Below are 19,617 nucleotides of genomic sequence, written 5' to 3'. Positions count from 1 at the left end.
CTCGAAAACGAGTCCGCTTGACGAGCCAAGTTCAAGTTATTCGCGAGCTCGATAATTTTCAAACGATGCGAGCTCAGGCCCCGTTATAAAATTCGGTTCGAGCTCGAGCCTGTACATATCTTAAACAAGCTGAGTTCGAGCCTATACATACTTTAAACAAGCTGAGTTCGAGCGTGTGATATTTTAGTTATTATCATTATTATAACACGCTCTATATGTTATCCAAATAAATAACCATATTAATATTATATATCACTCTTATTGATTTATAAATTTTGATGTAACACAAATACACCTCTGTTAAAATTTTAAGTCATTTTCCAATTTATGTATGTAATTACATACCATGGATTTTTTGTTTCCCTTATTTTCTCACAATCTTAGATTCTTAGATATTGTTCATATCTTTTTAAACATAATAAATATTTGTATGTATAATAAATATAGCATGTATAATGTTTACACAATGTTGTGTCCAATATTCATATCAATAATAATTTTGAATATGAATGAATATTATTAAATTGTACTCTAAATTTTAATTTATAACTGGAAATCATATATTCTATTGTTTATTTATCAAATCTTGATTTTTTTACTCCACATTCACTTATATATTCAATTATTTTATTTATTTTTATCCGTTTTCCTGTTTTTATTTATCCATTTTAACTGAAATAATAGAATAATATGTCTAAGTTTACTTCTGATAGATTAAAATTTATTAAACCCTATTTTAAAAATTAAGATCACAAAAGTAGAATCTTGGAACTTCTTATTTTCCAAGTATATACACTATATATATATATTAAAAATTATTTTATTTTGTATAAGTAAATATAATATACAAAAAATTTGATATTTGAGATAATATTAATTTACTATTATCAAGTATAGAGACTCTTATCTTATTATTGGTTCTCAAAGTGATAATTATATCCCAATTTATTTTTTTTTAAAAAGGTCATATTAGATGTCTTAAAATTTACTTTTCCAGCATGTCAAAAAAAAAAATATTTACTTTTCTAAGCTGTCAATGTCAAATATTTAAATAATAACAATAATGATAGATATTAGCATTGTTAATAATAAATTGGAACCGTGTGTTGAATAACTTTACTCGTGTTGCCTTATTTAGTACGTATATATTATAAATATTAGTAAAGATACTTTTATTTACTGTGATATTATTATTTTCAATTTAATCAAATAATATTAAATAATAAACATAAAATTATTTTCATTTTAGCAAAATTGTTCGATTTTAAAAAGACGTTTTGTTTATATATTTTTTTTATGTAAAATATGGAGTGACTCGATGAAATTTTTAGTAGTATAATAAAAATAATTATCAAATTAAATATTTTGATGTCATCTAATATAGTTAATTTAATAGTATCATACTTAATAATATAATATAGATTATATATCTTTATTTATTCTCTACTTTTCACCATTTTCATTTAAGAATCACAAGATAAAATTTTATTAAATAAACTCATTTACAAATTTCTTTAAAAATATGTCCCCTCTCAGTTATGAATGCAAATTAACCGAATTTATCCGAATATGAAAAAAATTAAGGTTTGAGCTTGAATTAAAGCCGTCAATTTGGGCTGAGTCCGTCGAGTCGGCTCGTCACATCACACAATTTAAGTGAGCTGAGTTGAGGATGTGGAAGAAATTTTATTTTATTTTTTACATTATGAATTTATGGTTATATATGATTTTTTTTAATAAAAGTTATGATTTCTTTTTTTATTAATTACTTTATATAAAATGCGTACGTATTTTATTGATATTTTTTATAAGTATTTATTTATTTATTAAATGAATTTTTAATTAATTATAATGATTTATTTATTTATTTTTAATTTTTATGGGCCGACCTACTGGTCAGTCCGTCTAACTCGTAACTCACCTTGAGTAAGGTTGATGATTTTTAGCCTTCTGGGATGAAAGGTTTTTGACAGATCAGCCTATCCATTCATGAGTTGGCTCGTTTGTCAGTCGTAACTTGAATGTACCGTGAAATATTAAAATATGTTCGTAAACCAGTCGAAAATCAATATAATATTATATTATATTAATAAAAATGAACGAATATGAAATATATAAACAAATAAAAAATTTGAGCATGATTTGTTTACGTCCTCTACTCTGAGGATCAATACGAAATGGAAACTTAGCGCACAGTGCAATCGGTTCCAAAGTGTTGGTTAATAAAATAAAATTGTAGTAATAAATACAGCCCTCCATTGGAAGCTCTGAAAAACTGCAGCACGCGCTCCCAAAAACATCCACTCGCAGAGAGAGAGAGAGAGAGAGAGAGAGAGAGACCGCGGGCATTGCTGAGGGTGAGTGGAATAGAATCAAGAATCGAATCGAGAAACAAGGGGAACTGAAGTAGTGGATTTGTTTCTTTGGTGCTGTTTAAGTTAGTTATATGGGAGGTGGTGGGGCATTTGTGGATGGATTTCGTAACTTGTTTCAGCGTCGCTCATCATCCGTCTCTTCTCATTCTTCTTCCAAGATTAGCAACTATGAGAGAAACCCGCATGCAGTTGCTCCGAACGATACTATAGAAAAACAAAAACAAGAAGAAGGGATTGATGTTATTCAAGAATTTGATATCTCAGGACTTGATCGAATCAAAGTTCCTAAGAGGGTTTATTACCTTCTTGCCACTTCATCTATGGATCCCCAGAAAAAGGTTGTTTTTTCCCCCTTTTGTGGACCTTATTATTTTGCTTCGTGAGATTCAATGGCTTAGATCTGCATGTATGTTTTTGGATATTTTTTATTGCAGTGATTAATCTGGTGTTTTCTGTGTCTTGATTGATGGGTTCTTGGTTTTGAGAGGGTTGAACGTATTATTGTGTGATTTGCATAACGCTTGTCGACTTTGGTTTTTTGCAGTTTTGTTTTGTCCGAATTATTACAGTTGATCGTCGCTTATGTTGGCGGGGGTGCACCCAAGAATTGAACTAGGGTATAAGGGAAGGCAAGGATGCTGATTTTTAAATAGTTTGGGATCATACTTGCATTTTTAGAAAAAGACTAAATATACTTTTTTTTGTTTGCTGTAGCCTGCCACCCTTTTTCCCGGCTGTCTGTTCTGATCATATATGAAAATTTGAAAATCTGTTCTTGAAATTCCAAGAAAGATAGGAGAAAGGAAATTTTCATATCAGTGTCCTGTTATTCATTGATGTGCCAAATAAAAATTGAACTTGCATCAACCAAAGTTCCTGTCACACTCTATGAAGCTTGGTGTACTATCATTCAAAACTTTTACTGTTTTTTCATGTTAGTTTTTCCGCGATTGATTGGAATAGATCTTGAATTTTCGGGATACGGACCTAGATGTTTTAATCATAATTTCATTTTTTTTTTCATTTTTTAAATTTTCATTGGTAAAAGCAGTTATAAGCTAAAAGTAAGCGTGCATGTCAGCTTCTGATTGTCATCTTTATTGTGCTCTTGTTTTATCTTTATTTTGGCCAGAGTGCACTGGAAAAAGATTTTTTCACAGAGTATGGTGAGGCAAGTAGATATCAGGTTCAAGAAGTTGTAGGCAAAGGTAGTTATGGTGTTGTAGCTTCTGCTATCGACAGCCATGCTGGAGAAAAAGTTGCGATTAAAAAGATAAATGATGTATTTGAGCACGTTTCTGATGCTACTCGAATCCTCAGAGAAATCAAGCTCCTTCGGCTGCTTCATCATCCGGATATTGTTGAAATAAAGCATATAATGCTCCCCCCCTCTCGGAGAGAATTTCAAGATATTTATGTTGTTTTTGAACTAATGGAATCTGACCTTCACCAAGTAATTAAGGCAAATGATGATTTAACTCCAGAGCATTATCAATTTTTCCTATACCAACTCCTACGTGGCTTAAAGTATACCCACACAGGTTGATAGCTTCTAAACTTACTCATAAAGCTCCCTTTTCTCTAATTTCGACAACTATGTAAGGAACTTCCTTCCATGTAATGATATGTATTTTTTTGTACAGCAAATGTGTTTCACCGAGATCTAAAGCCTAAGAATATACTTGCAAATGCTGACTGCAAGTTGAAGATTTGTGATTTTGGTCTAGCCCGTGTCTCATTTAATGATGCCCCGTCAGCTATATTCTGGACTGTAAGTTTGATTCTGATGAAAATATCTTATCATATCAATCGAGATATAGTGCTTCCTATCCTAACCTTGTTATTTTTGTTTTCTTGAAGGACTATGTTGCAACTCGGTGGTATAGAGCACCTGAGCTATGTGGTTCATTTTTTTCCAAAGTAAGCAGATATTTTTGCTCATGTTCCAATGAATATATTTTCCTTCATAATTGACAGGTTATTTGTGTTAGTAATATGAATTTGTGCTCACAACCTTCAATGATTGTGTAACTTTCTTGTTTGCAGTACACACCAGCTATTGATATTTGGAGTATTGGATGCATATTTGCTGAGATGCTTTCTGGAAAGCCATTGTTCCCTGGAAAAAATGTGGTCCACCAATTAGATTTGATAACAGATTTGCTTGGCACTCCTCCTCCTGAATCTATTTCAAGGGTTAGATATTTGGTTATGTGATAAGTTGTTTTCTTTTCTTTATTTTATAATCCATATTTCTGAAAATATCATTGTTTGTTAAACTTTTTGGTGTTTGCCATTGTGGAATTATTTCTGTAATATAGTTCTCGTTGTCATTACAATGGCAGATCAGAAATGAAAAGGCTAGGAGATATCTCAATAATATGCGAAAAAAACAGCCTGTACCATTTGAGCAGAAATATCCCAATGTTGATCCTTTAGCCCTGCGCTTACTGGAACGGCTGATTGCTTTTGATCCTAAAGATAGACCAAGTGCTGAAGAAGTAATTTCAATGGCCTCCTCTTGGTTTTCGTATCCAAGTCTTTACTGTACCTCATAACCTTTACCTTTGTAGGCATTGGCTGATCCTTATTTTCGTGGGTTGGCAAATGTTGACCGTGAGCCATCAACTCAACCCATATCAAAGCTCGAGTTTGAGTTTGAAAGGAGAAAGTTAACAAAAGATGATGTTAGAGAGTTAATTTATCGAGAGGTAGGCCTTCCAACATAGTACTAGCTTTCTGATTACATTAATTGTACAAATAAACTCGTACTAATCTTGAGTACTTTTATCTTAAGCAAACAGATTCTAGAGTATCACCCTCAGATGCTTCAGGAATATCTACGTGGTGGAGATCAGACTAGTGGCTTTATGTACCCAAGGTGTGGCCAGTCATGGATTTTGAATGATTTCTTTTTTGGCTAGAAGTTTTCTATGAAGTATATCAAATGTGTATTACCTAAGGTTTGGCATATGATTTCTAATGCCTCCCTGACATCTGTCAAGCAGATGCAACACAATGCCATAGTTGCCTTTGCATTAATAGATGGAAAAGGTGCCGAGGGTAAATTAGTCACAGACCCTCCGTGGTTTAGCTTATAGTCACCATTGCTTCCCCAGGAACCTGTCTCTATAATGAAATCTGGGACAAAATTTGCTCCCCAGGAATTTGTCTTTATGAGTAAATCTTCACAAATGTGCTGTTATGTTAATGTTTGGCAAAAAATAAATAAATGCTAAAATTATTGAAAACATCTTTCGTACAAAAGGACAGTTTTACCTCAAGCTTGCATACCTGTTGAAATATCTGTCAATGCAGTTCCCCTCAAATGTAACACAATTTAGAAATTTTGTTCTTTCTTCCTCTTTTGACTAGTTCTCCATCTTAGTTTTTTCTTTCTCTGTTTATTTACTCTACTTAGAAGAGCTTGCAACAGGTGAGAGTCATCAACTATCAACTATTTCTTATTAAAGATGCATGCTCAGTAAGTGGTGTTTGGGGTTTTTTTTTTCTCATTTGGGATATTGTTTCTTTCATACTTTATTCGGGTCGGTTGAGCTTATTTTTATACGATCGAGTGGCCTGACTGTTGTCGCACTTTCTGGATATCTCATTTTTCGCACTAGCAACGAATATCTCTCATTTCTGTGTTCTGCTCCGCTAACATCAGAAAGCTTGATGAAATCATGAATAAATTGAGTTGACCCTGGGAGGTGCTCAATGGGGTTTCAATCGCCAAATTTTTTAACATTTGTATTATAGAATATGGCAACTCATGACATTTAATTCAGAATCAATTATAGTTTGTCTAACGGTGAATTTGGAATATCACTAAAGATTTTGCTTATACTAAACGAGCTCCAGGGATAACACAGCATTGAGCTAAATGATAAGCACGTCTCTAGCTCGTTGTCCGCTTCCATTAATTGCTCATTCTTGCCAACTAGGCATGTACTCTATATCTGTAAGGTCATGATGTAGGAAGGTAATCTATCCTATCGCTGCACGCTTTTGTGTGTGATTAGATGGAGACACACCTCTGGAGGTCTACCGGGAACTTTCCTGGTTTGTTATCATCGTAGTGGTTGAAAGTAATTATATAATATGTAATAAAACAACTAAACAGGTCTACTTGATATATTTGTATCAGATAAATGAGAACCCCCTCTTTCTAACCTTTTTCTGTTCACAGAATGGGTTACGGATAGTTTACTTGTAAGATTGGGGCATGAACTGTTTTCTTTTGATTGGTATTGTGGAAACTGAGTGTGGTGTTTCGCATATTTGTACAACGAGATCCTTGATCAGGTTCATTTTCTGTTTAATATTCCTCAGTGGTATTGATCGGTTCAAGAGGCAGTTTGCCCATCTTGAGGAACATTTTGGAAAAGATGAAAGAGGCTCTCCTCTCCTACGACAACATGCTTCATTACCGAGGTATGTAGGTTATTGGTAATTAAATATAAATATCATCCTTACAGGTGATACATGTCTTATAAAACCTATTGAACATTTTAGTTTCTTCCATGCTCCCATCCATTCCTGTAAAAAAAGATGCTTGTAGCTTTCTATTTATATGCAGTTAGATAATTGGTTATTTGGCAGTTAACATGATATAATATGGTGGTAAAATGTAATATAAATATAGTCCTGTAAATTCGACTCACTGTAGAATCTTTAATAGTTCCATTTGTTAGCAAAGATGATGGTTTTGCCTATAAACTATGTATTTACAAGTTTTGATAATGAATGATAAATTCTAATATGTTGCTCTCGTTAATTATTTCTGTTTTTATTGAAATGTAACTTTAATTTTAAAATGGCGGGAATAGGATTAGTGGTTGTGCCGAGTACATGCAGTCATCCTTTTTCAAAGTCAAAATATCGACTCAACGTACCAATCTACATGTCACGCATAATTTTTATGATATATTTTTTGTTGTTAGTGCCCTGTCGCAAACTAATGCCACACATCATTTTTATGATATATTTTTGTTGTGAGTGCCCCGTCTCAAGAAGGTTTTTATTTAACATGGTCACAAATGATAGTGAAAATTTGTGGTAGTTCCGAGATTTTAATGTTATAGAAACTAGTAAAATTAGATGGTGAGCTTCTTACAGTGACCCATCACGTCAAAGGTGTGGAAGAAACCTTGACCAAAAATATCGAGGAAGATATTTTCTTTTGACTTGTTTTTTCTTACATGTAAAAAATATGATAACTAACAGTTTTATAGAAGATGTTTCTAATCGTGTGCTACCTTTTACCCCCTCCTTTTTTTAAGGAAATTCAACGATAGCTCCGTATATTTTCAAGTTGATGCATAATATGTTAACAAATATGCTATGAAACTAGTTTTGATTGATTCGTCCTTTTTCTTTCACCATCCTCGGTCAAATTCCGTTATCATCACAATGACAATGGTCAAACCATTGATTTTGCCATTTAACACAATTTGATTGGCATTTTTTTCTTGTTTGTCATGCTATATGTATACTTGTATCTAACACGCTTATGGATTTTTGACCATGTCTTCAGAGAGCGTGTCCCTGCACCCAAAGACGACGCTGTTGAAGTTAACAATTTTGAAAAGAGAACCTCCGCTTCTGTGGCTACAACACTTCACAGTCCTCCAAGGGAAGATGAAGGACCAGTAAATGTAAATGGAGTTGCTCAAAATGGCCAGAACAAAGCAAATTACAGTGCTCGAAGCCTGTTAAAGAGTGCTAGTATTAGTGCATCTAAATGTATAGGGTCTAGGGACAAAAGAGAGACAGAGGTAATTTTCAAGCTCTCATCTATCCTATTATTTCCATTATGATTAATGAATTAGAATGAAAGAGGCGTACATGAATCATTTCATAGAGGATTTCTTGTGTTGGTCGGAAGCATTAAATAATTTCGTAGCTCAGCAGGATATAGAAATGGGAACCACTTTTCCCCGAGTTCTTGATGAATTGAGGCATTTCAATAATGGTTCCATGTTTCTTTTTCCTGCTACAAGAGAAAATACCTAGAGGAAATGCTTAAGTTTTTTTGTTGGGGCTGTACTTGCCTTCTTAGAGAACATTGGCATGCGAAAATAAATCGATATGCATGGCATCAGAATCCACAAATTTAAACAAAATGTTGCATGCGGATTACACATTTTGTTGCTTTCTATGCATTATATGTTAGCGTTAGCAGCCTTTTTATTTTTTGATAGGGAGAGCCGATTACAGAGCAAAGCGAAGAGATTGATGGGTTGTCCGATAAAGTTGCTGCTCTCCATGCTTGATATCTATAGTCATATTCTGCCTTCTAAAAGACGGTTGTGCATTGCCGTTTGTTGTTTTTTCCACCCCGATACATGGATCTACAAGATTCTGACATTAGCCCTTGAAAGTACTTGCTTTGTTTCAGGTGGATATTAACATCAGGGTGAATGTTGTTGCAACAATGGGTGCTGAAAATTTGTAGTTTAGGCAGGAGAACGAACATACATATTCAAAATTAAATATTTGGATACAATGATTTGAGAAGAAGATACTGTGCCACTTCAGATCATCTGAGTAAAGGTTATAGAATTAATTTAGTTCTGGGATTTTGGTGATGAGATAGCTTGCATAAAAGCTTGTAATATCTATTTCTTTACTCTGGACGTTTGTTGTTTATATGAAAATATTAATGTTCTGAGGTGACATAAAACATGTAGCGTTTATCATTCATGTGATGCTAAATATTGCAAGACCTCGTAATTTTTTTTTGTAGTTGTTTAGATTCATGATCGTCTCAATTATAAAAGACGTATAAAAGAAAATACAAATAGATGATTTTAATAAAACAAAAGTGGTTTACACTTGTCTTCTCAAATCTCGACCGTTCTCAGATTCAAATTCTACCTTGGTTCACAAGTTTGACATGAGATTTTATGTTCAAGACTCAGACTTTACCTTGATCAATAAATTTGAAACGCGATTCAAAGCCAAAATTCTTGAGATGAGATTCTATGTTCAAGAGTCAGACTCTACCTTGATCCAAATGAGATTTCGGGTTCAATGCTAAACTTTACCCAACTCAGGAAATATCTCAGGTTCATTATCGTCTCAATTATAGGAGATGAGATAAAATTAAATACAGAATAATATTTATAAATTGAGTAGGTTGTATTAACTTCATTCTAAACTCTTTGAAGGGGATGCTAGGACTTGAAGCCTGCACTGTAAGCTTTGTGTTCATCCAGTTTCTCTAACCCGAAAAATGATTTGGAATCCTCCAATTCAAGAAATTACAAGAACTGGAATCCCTTGTTCTTCCCTCTTGGAAACTGCTAACAAAATAATTGTGTGCCATCCAATAAAGATTCATTAAATGTATTGGAAATGACAATTACCTTTTTTTCAATTCTAACTTTGCCAATTATATTGCATGGACAATGTTTTACACGGACAGGTGATAGAGAGTCGTCATCAGAATCACACACAGATATCATGGATACAATTTTTTTTTCGAACATGATATGTCATTTAGAGGATATCGGTTTCTGAAGTTTAAAATCTCATAATAAATATTTAAAATTTTAAACTTGCCAGTTACTTTATGAGTAGGTCTCTTGTGAGACGATCTCACGAATCTTACGGGTCAACGCTACCGATATTCACAATAAAAAGTAATACTCTTAGTATAAAAAGTAATACTCTTAGTATAAAAAGTAATATTTTTGCATGGATGACCCAAATAAGAGATTTGTCTCACAAAATACGACCCGTGAGACCGTCTTGTACAAATTTTTGTCTTACTTTATTGTATAATCAACTTTTTTTAACATATTATTAAGAATATATGATTGAAAATAAATTGGCAAACAAGTTTCTAACTTTATCGTTATTTAATTAATTCAAAAAAATAGTTGCTAAAATAGGAATACTTAGTTCAGTAACTAGTTAATTATACATTTAGGAAACCAAGAAAGATTATTATTAATAAATTAACAATACACCAACTATTTTAAAATGGATTGATTATTAGAATATTTCACCAGCTTTACTGTTATTAGGATAAACAATTAAACGTAATAATATTAAATAAATTTGATATTTAAAATTTAATTGTCAGTCAAATTCCGATATCAGATTCTCATTGGGATACCCAAACCCATTGTCTGAGAAATATTTAAAAACTTGTGACAAATCTTGTTAAATGAAAGGTCTGCAATTGCTTCTGTCAAAAACACTACACCCTGCCCCCTCACTTTTCATTAATTCAACCAAACATGGTCCTAATTCATTTCAATGCCATCCTTTTCCATTCCCATGCATGCCCTGATTTTAAAGTAAAATGAGAATTCACCCATTTTTTATTTTTATTTTTTTTACTAAATTGATCATTTTACTTTTCATTTTCAAATAATTTGATTTGTTTTTTAATCTTTAGAAAAATCTCTTATAAATGCTACGATCAAATTATTCGATTAATTTGTTTTTCCCAAAAAAAAAAAAGTTCGATTCAGCTCTTAGAGTATTTCTAGATTCATAAACACAAGAATGAATTAATTTGACAGAAGAAAAGTATATGATATAAATGAGAAAAAAAACATGCACTCTTTTTTTAAATATATAAATTCAATTCTTTAAAGGAAGAAATTCAAAAAATTGGAAAGTAGTAGGAGTAGCAGTGGCAGCGTCAATAGTTGCACCAGATAACTCATCTTCAATATCCTTCTTACCATCTCCAAGAGGGAACAACTGAAGGGTCCGCGACTCCCCGTCACCAACGCCGGCGGCGGCCGGGTGGGGAGGATCTCGGCAGTCAGCGGCGAGGGCGGCTGCATCAGTTAGTGCGAGAGGTGAAGAAGACAAATGCATAATATGCCACGTGGCATTCCTCTGAAGAAGGGTCCTCCTGTGCTGTAATTCTGCTTCATCACTATCCAACTGTAACCATCCATCTGTTTTACATTCTGTCTCTGTCACTTTTGCTGACCCTTGTCTTGAAGTTTTCTGATAATTAATTAATTGCATTAAGTTAATATATTACATATTTGTTCGAAATAGAATCAAAGAAATATATACAATTAGTAAATAAAAATTACTTTGATGGGCAATTATTTTATTTAAATTAGTCCCAATGCATATTAAAATATATGTTCAGGAGCTTCAAGAAGTCAAAATGTGATCTTTATTTTATATGCCTCGGATCTAATTGGTATATCTACAATCCCAAGTTTTCATGCATATGGGTGAAAAGTGTCTTCTGCGCGTATACATACATACATACATTGCTTACATTTGTATATGAATGTTACCCATTTCAAATTTCGAAAGAAATGAATGAGCACGACACCCAAAAACCCTAGCCATGTTTCGAAACAATAGCACAGAAGCCCCGACAGAAAGGAAGGTATGCATGCAGCCTTTGACGCTTCTTTTTAATCCCAAAATGAATGAATAAAGAAAAGACATTGTTTTCTTTTCAAATTTTAGAATGTTATTCATTAATTATTAACAGAAACCTAACACACTCGAAAAAAGTTACATGTAATATTCAATCATGTGCTTAATTATTATAATCTGTCGTTATTTGTGTGGGATAGCTTTTTTAGAAATATGAGTTACAAAAAAGGGAACATGAGTAAGACAAAGGGTAAAAAAGCGGGCAGCAGAATTACAGACCTCTGTATTTGTACTAGATTTTGTAGGAGATGGCCAGTTTTTGGTCTCTTCACCTGCCCAAAAATATTTCAACTTTATACTACAAGTCAAGAACCTCTTGGAAATGGAAACAATGATCCAAGAACTGCAGTCTGAATAAAAAAAAATATATCACATCTCATAATATTATATGCGCTTATATATTGAAGAAACTGGTTTTGTTTTTCATAAATGATCATAGACAAGCACCTTCAGCTTGATTCATCTCGTAATGAAAGTTAAATTTTGTTATATTTTAACTTATTGAGTAACGTGAAAGCCCAGAAATAAGTGGCAACAAACTTATGGAAACTGAGTTGCGGGGTACGTGTTTTCTTTGAAGAAGTTTACCTTCCGGTTTTTTCTTCTCGCTGTTTTGATTTTCCATGTCGGTATGGGGTTGTTTACCAGCGGGAGATTCGAGCTGGCGGCGCCGTTTTTGCCTTTCTCTAGCCTTGTGGTTTTGAAACCAATAGAACACGTTCTTCCCCTCAATCTTGCCGTATCGACGGAGCTGCGCGGTGATGTGTTGGATTTGTTCGGCGGAAGGGGTTCGAGTGCCCCTTCTGTATAGCTCTTCGAGGGTTCGAAGTTGCTCCGGAGTCGGATTCCATCTCGAACTCACCACAACTTGCTGTGTACTAGTTAAATCTCTCTTATTTTGCTCCGTAGAAATCGCTGCTTAAAAATAAGAAACAAACAAAAAAGCTAGCTACTTAAATAAACATTTGACCTATGTATTCCAAAAAACTGGAGAAAGAATGAGAACTAACGACTTGCCGAGATGATGATTTAGGGAAAGAAAGTCAGCTTCATGGACGAGGTTTAAGCAAGGAGAGTTATAGGCCGCAGCAGCAACAGCAGCAGTGGAAGCAGCGGCAGCTGATCTCGGCATAAGGGTTCGGAGCTTCTGGCCACTGAACGAATCTTGGAGGGCGGTGAAGTCTCCCCCGTCATTATATCCCATCATCCACATCTCCTCTTATAATTAATGAACAAGTTAGTTATGGAAATTAAAATTCTTTGCTTTCAGTACCACTAGGTTTCCATGATCAAGTCGGTGCAAAATTAATAACAATTAATTATATATGGATGATCAAAACTCAAGAAAACTAGTGGAAAATATATTTTAAGATCAAAAAGTAGGGTTCCATATGGAGAAGCTGTAGGTAAGTAGACAAAAACTTTATATATATATATTGAGAGAAAGAGATTGAACAAGAAACCCAGAAAGAGAAAGGGAAACAAAGGAGGAGTAGGGCTGTTTTTTGGTTTAAATTGAAGTTGACTAAGGCTGAGAGAGGGGGCAGTGACAGTAGCAGTCACAAATAACATGCAATATTATTATTTATTTATTTATATATATAAATAAATAAATATCTTTTATTTTATATAACAAAAAGAAAAAAGAAAGGCGTGGAATTCTGGGAAGGGGAATGCATGGATAATAGTGAAGGAAAAACGACGTGACGATGATGAGGGTTATCATAAGGCTCATCACCTCATTTATTGTTCTGTCTCTCTTTCGTTCCTTTCATACTTATTCTCAATCCCGACTGCTCTTTCCACTTCTTTTGTCCCCATTTCAATCTTTTTATTTATACTTCATACATAACATATATACTATTATGTACAATTGTGTATATTGTATATATGTATATGCATGTATAGATATTACCATGGCGGAATCAGAGATAACTTCATATAATCATACAAGTCCACCATCAGAGAACATGCTTGATGTTGCTGAAATCCGAGATGGTAGTTGGGAGGTCAGATCTTCACTTGGAGAGCTCGGATCGGACTTTCCGGAAGGTTGTTCCGACGTAGCTCCTCCGACGCTCAAGTCAGATAATAGAAAATAGAGAGAATATTGTGTGTGTAGAGTGAGTGAATATGTGAATGAATAAACAATGAATGAAACTTAATATTTATAGGAGAGAACAAAGTGAATATTAGATGAAATTATATTAAACATTTATGGGCTTTACCTTTTTGGGCTGGATTTATGCAAGCTACCCGTTAGCCTCTAGGTAGGAGCTCTCACGAGCTAGAGCCCATATACAATATGGATCCTGTGGGAGGTTGGCTCAAGAGTTCGGACAAAACCTTTCCAATCGGCGAGATGCCATCATATGGAGGTCAGCTCAGGACATGCTGTGAGGTCGGCATGGGAGGTCGGCCACCGGTTTCTGTGTCACGATTACGGGCTTCTGGGAGGTCGGCCGAGATGATCTCCCGCATGCTCTCCTACCAACTTCGCGTGTTTGAGAGGACCTCCTGTCGGGGCTCTATCATGAAGATGATCTCACAAGACTTTCTGAATACTATTTTGGAACACCTTTATTATTTGTGTTTCAAAATGTAATAGTAATCCGGTGCCTTGACATTTGGATAACTTATATCATGTATAATAAGTTTAGAATGAAACATGATGTAAACAAAATTATTTGAATTGCACTGATAGTATCATCAACAATTGAATTATATATGATTATTTTGGACCAGCTGATCAATTTGAACCAACATTTGTCTCCGCTTTATACCCTTGAATTTTTTTTATTTTTTTACCATTTTTTTGGGTTAAAAAAAAAGATATTTTCGCTGTTGCTACTTTGAGTTAATAGAAAGATCATGTGGTTGTGTTATACGAGTGATAAAAAGTTTTTATATAATACTTTTTTATATGTTTTTTTATTAAGTACTCTTTATTTGGTAAGTTGAGTGCAGTTGATACTATCATGTATTTATTTTTCTCCCTTGAGACTGAAGTGAGCATGACTTTAATTTGAAAACAACATTAGATATGAATTTTGTGGGAACAACATGGGTCATGCATTTGGATCGAGGAATTTGAAGCACTGGACTTCAAATAATTCTAAATTCAATATGATATTTTTCATCAATTTAAAAAATAATTATCAAGAAATCCCAAAATCTATGAAATCAGAAGAGTCAATCAAAGATCCATTGTGGTAAGAAAAAATTGTTGTCCTTGAAGTGGACAAATGATGCAACAATATAACACCTTTACGTGCTAACACAAATACTGTGTCCATTCTTTTGGAACATCGTAATGCGTCCCATGCTCTGCCTCGCCATCTTTTTAACATTTTCCACCTGCATTCTTCCTTACTATATTTGTTTCACGTTATTTTATTTAAAAAATATTACTTATTATTATAATTATAAATAAGGTTGACTCGTATCACGAATAAATATTCATAAGATCGTCACACAAAAAACCTATTATTTATTTTATGTGTTATTTATACACACATGTGTGTGTGTGTGTGTCCGTGTGTGTTTTTTAAGTATAATGTTTTATTTAATTATAAGGGAAAAATTTGTGTGAGACGGTCTTACGGATCGTATTTTATTAGACAGATGTCTTATTTGGGTCATCCATGTGAAAGTATTATTTTTTATGCTAAGAGTATTACCTTTTATTGTGAATATCAATAAAATTGACCAGTCTCACAGATAAAGATTCGTGAAACCGTCTCACAAAAGTCCTACTCTAATTATAATGAGTAGCTGTTTTTTTTTCCTAAGTGAGCTTGCAGATAATTTGAAAGAGTATTCTAATTATTTCTCAACAATTTTCAGGGTTCTAAAAATAAGTATTTTCAAGCCTCCTTGGGTGGTTTTCGAATAACGAGTATCGAATTGTTAAAAACATGCCACTCCACTTGTGGTGTAATATCATAAATCTTTTTGAATTTGATTTAGAAAAACCTTGAAAGTTTTGATTAATAAGTATAATACTTTTTAAATAAATAAATTATAATATTGAAGGGTATGAATTCGGAATATACAGTTGCATGCACGAAATTGCTATCGAATTATATGTAAAAATTATGTACATATATTCTAACTTTAAAATTACTAAAACTATGGATGAAATTTAGTCGAAAAGAATTTTGACCCACATCGTCACTCTTGAAAGTAAAAACTGCAAAAATCCGCAAGTCATGATTACACAAAATAACCTGTGCCAACAGTTGGGCAAATATACTATCTACCAGCAAAAAACTAAAAATTAACAGCAGACATCAAACCATGGAAACAAAGATTCCTTGAATTAATTAGAGTAATACAATATATCAACCCCAGCTCGTCCCTCTTTCAGTAACGTCCAATGCCCCAAACTCGAATAACCCCGTCGGTATAGCCACTGAAAAGTGTGCTTCCATCGACACTCCAGTTGAGACAAGTGCAGAAATTGATCTACATTAAACCATTGACGATATCAGATACGATAAACAAATCCCCCATTCATCTGTTACTCAAATATTTTTTTCCTTTTTTTGCGTTCTTAAGGCAAGTTTTACAAAGGACACAAGAAGCCTTCAGTTTAGTGTATTTATGAATATATCGTACAAGAAATGTGAATCTTTCGGTAAAAAACAGTAGCAACAAGCAAGCCAATACTCCCAGACTCGTGTTTCTTGAAGTACCAAGATGGTCATTGCTCGTAAGTTATAAATTTATGATTATGAATCAACTTAGCTCAATCAACCTTCCCAAACTCTGAGAGGACGCTCAAGACACTTGTTGCAAATATATCCAACAAAGTAAGACGTGAAAACTACAAAATTGCAACATGCTAGACCTCACAAAGCATAGTCCCCAGTGACAAGTTCCTATACAAAATCCACTACCAGACGACGACCTATAACGCAGTGATCAACTTGACATGGTATTAAGGACTTTCAATGGAACCAATCATTCAGAATTGGGCAGATATAAATTGGGTAAGTAAATTTAACGGTTGAAATAATTTCAAGTATTATCTTACAGAAGCACTTCTCCGCCAAATTTTGTTTCCAGAGGTTATAATTTCAGAAAACAGTAATAATGGCATCACTAATAAAAGAAAAAGTCGAACCACTAAGCAAGTGAACTAAAGTCATCATGTTAAGTACAAAAACCAGAAGCATAGAAGTCAAAAAACAAAATCCAACAAAAACAGATCCCTACTATGATTTCCTATTGACAGTTAACTATTAATCACCAAGTGTCATTTATTAATCGAACAAGTAACAAAAGACCAAAAACAAAAAAATACTAATTTACACACACAAAATGGCACAAAGAGCAACGCAAAAATAAAAAAAAACTAAAAGTAACATGAAACAAAAACACTAAAATACTAAAGAACCACAAACACAAAATGACACAAAGAGCAACACTGAAGCTACTACAACGCAGAGAGTTAATATGTACCTTGTTTTTACAAGCAGCGGTTTGATCAGTCCCCTCAGCAGCCATCTCACTCTCCTGCTTCAAATCAACCTTGAGATCAACAACAACACTCTTGCTCTCCAAATCCCAAATCTTGATGCTACTCTCTGTTGCAGCACATAGCCAATACCTATTCGGACTGAAGCACAGAGCATGAATAACCGAACCAGCCTCCAGTGAATACAATCGCTTCCCTTCCGACAAATCCCAGAGCAAAATCACCCCATCTTTCCCACCACTCGCGCACAAACTCCCATCAGGAGACAATGCTACGGTGTTTACGTATCCATTATGGCCACTCAGTGTTGACTTCAGCTTACAGTTAGATAAGTTCCAAATCTTTACATTTTTATCCCACGATCCTGAAACGATCATGGGCTGGAGGGCATTGGGAGAAAACCTTTAACACAACAAGATAAAGGGATATGGGTATTAGAATACTGTTTGCAGTTTAAGAAAAATAAGAATTTCAATCATGATTCCTTCATGTTTCTGAACTTTGAATTCATGATTCCCATGACAAGGAAATACTACCAAGAACACAAATTTAACCAAAACATAACCTATATGCTACATTAAAAATACGTGAATATTCCACATGACCCACAACTACACAACACAAAATTACAAGTTATAATTAAAAAAAAAAAAGACATACACCACATACAACCATACCTCACGCAAGAAACCCAATCGGAGTGGGAATCCTGATCTTGAATAGTATACTTGCATTCCCCAAGCGTATTCCACAGCTTAATCGTCTTATCCCTGGAAGCAGAGACGATTTGCCGATTATCAATGGAGAAAGCAACAGACAAAACGTCTTTAGTATGACCCACAAAGCGGCGAGCAGTGTTCCCAGTCTGCAAGTCCCAGAGACGGAGCTCTCCATCCCAGGACCCAGAGAGGGCGAACTGGCCATCGGACGACAGGACAACGTCTTCAACGAAGTGTCCGTGTCCCGTGAGGCGGCGACGGGCCACACCGTAGTTCTTGTCCTCCTTGGTGAGGGACCAAACAATGAGGGACTTGTCACGGGAAGATGAGACGATCGTGTCGCTGTTGTCGACCGGTGTGGCGATTGCGGTGACCCAGTCGGTGTGGGCTCGCATCGTGCCACGGAGAATCAGCTGCTCTTGCGCCATACTCGTCGCTGCAGCTGGTTGCCTGAGCAAAATGCGAGGGTGTTTTTGCTAGAGGGGACGATTCAAATGTGCGCGTTTGATATACGAGCGTGCGATATTAGGGTTTTTGGTCATATTGGGTTTCAGGGGTTTGGAACATGAAGCCGAGTTGGTCCGGCCCAATAATACAAGAAAAATGGCCCAATAGGCTCACATCTCTCTTAAGCAAACATACTTTGGAGAGATCGAGGTGATTTTTATTTTACATAAATGAAAATTTTGTAACTGAAAAACAAGAGAACATAGTCACGAATCATATTCGAAATGGTAAGAGTTAGGTCTCAAAACTCGTATAGTTTTGAGTTCAAATCTCGTTTGTGCGAGTAGCAGTTATCGATAGAATTAACCCGTCTTACAGATAAAAATTCGTGAGACCGTCTTACAAAAGACCTACTGTAACAAAAAACAAAGAAGACACGTTGCGATAAAGCAACAAGTCAATAAGATCTCACATTGCTCTATGTTAATTTATAATATTTTTATTATATAGTAGCTAAACAATCAGCTTGAATCATTTTAATTATTGCATGAGATTATTAAATTTGTGTTAAAGGTTTTCTCCCAATTTCAAAAATTAAATTCTCTATGTTGAAACATAATTTTGAAATTATTTTCACTCGGCACATCATCTTGAAGTGTTTTAAAACACACAAATAGATCTGTAAAACTACCATGGCGACGTACACCGAGTAACTTTTAACGTAAAAAATCATTTTTGAACTCTTGCTTCCAATATTGTGGAACTTTAATCAATCTCAATTCCTTCCATGAAAATAATGTGAATTCTAAAAAAAATTTGTAACATTAATTTGGTCAAGGTTAAAACTGTGAATATATGAATTAAACGTAATACTAATTAATGTTGTCGCGCGGCTTTCCTTCGTCGGGTGAATGTGGCCAATTCATTCATTCTGATAAATAAATCGTCATAAATTTTGCATTAACATATAAATAAAACCCAAAATTGATTGCTTGACAAAAATAAAACGCAAAACCATATTTATATATATAATTATAATAATGACTTTGAAATTAATAATATAACCATGACAAATAATAATAAATAAATAAATAAAGAAAACATGAAAAAAGAATGGAATCCAATGGTTGAGTTTAGCTTCAACAGAACGCTGCTTTCTTCA

At 34.1% G+C, this 19,617-nt stretch overlaps 3 protein-coding genes across 3 annotated transcripts; 1 reads left to right on the top strand and 2 right to left on the bottom strand.

Moving 5' to 3' along the window:
• The first annotated feature begins 2,225 nt into the window (after positions 1 to 2,225).
• On the top strand, positions 2,226 to 9,113 carry LOC142553209 (mitogen-activated protein kinase 9-like). Its single transcript, XM_075663302.1, has 11 exons — positions 2,226 to 2,713; positions 3,508 to 3,916; positions 4,019 to 4,146; positions 4,236 to 4,295; positions 4,422 to 4,571; positions 4,721 to 4,876; positions 4,949 to 5,086; positions 5,180 to 5,256; positions 6,711 to 6,812; positions 7,915 to 8,155; positions 8,582 to 9,113. Exons 1-11 carry the CDS (start codon positions 2,447 to 2,449, stop codon positions 8,651 to 8,653), a joined length of 1,800 nt encoding a protein of 599 aa, XP_075519417.1. The 5' UTR covers positions 2,226 to 2,446; the 3' UTR covers positions 8,654 to 9,113.
• Positions 9,114 to 10,962: 1,849 nt separating this feature from the next.
• LOC142554517 (WUSCHEL-related homeobox 1-like) lies at positions 10,963 to 13,151 on the bottom strand. The gene is made up of 4 exons (XM_075665186.1): positions 12,825 to 13,151; positions 12,396 to 12,722; positions 12,027 to 12,079; positions 10,963 to 11,354 (listed from the first exon to the last, which is right to left on the bottom strand). The coding sequence occupies exons 1-4, from the start codon at positions 13,018 to 13,020 to the stop codon at positions 10,977 to 10,979; spliced, it is 954 nt and encodes a 317-aa protein (XP_075521301.1). The 5' UTR covers positions 13,021 to 13,151; the 3' UTR covers positions 10,963 to 10,976.
• A 2,849-nt stretch (positions 13,152 to 16,000) lies between these two features.
• LOC142553208 (small ribosomal subunit protein RACK1-like) lies at positions 16,001 to 18,516 on the bottom strand. The gene is made up of 3 exons (XM_075663300.1): positions 17,967 to 18,516; positions 17,274 to 17,691; positions 16,001 to 16,274 (listed from the first exon to the last, which is right to left on the bottom strand). Exons 1-3 carry the CDS (start codon positions 18,434 to 18,436, stop codon positions 16,173 to 16,175), a joined length of 990 nt encoding a protein of 329 aa, XP_075519415.1. The 5' UTR covers positions 18,437 to 18,516; the 3' UTR covers positions 16,001 to 16,172.
• Between the last annotated feature and the right edge of the window lie 1,101 nt (positions 18,517 to 19,617).

Source organism: Primulina tabacum, chromosome 8 (genome assembly GCF_025594145.1).
Source record: "Primulina tabacum isolate GXHZ01 chromosome 8, ASM2559414v2, whole genome shotgun sequence".
NCBI classification, from domain to species: Eukaryota; Viridiplantae; Streptophyta; class Magnoliopsida; order Lamiales; family Gesneriaceae; genus Primulina; species Primulina tabacum.
The sequence above is the reverse complement of the archived record's forward strand: the minus strand, read 5'-3'. Positions and strand labels throughout refer to the sequence as shown.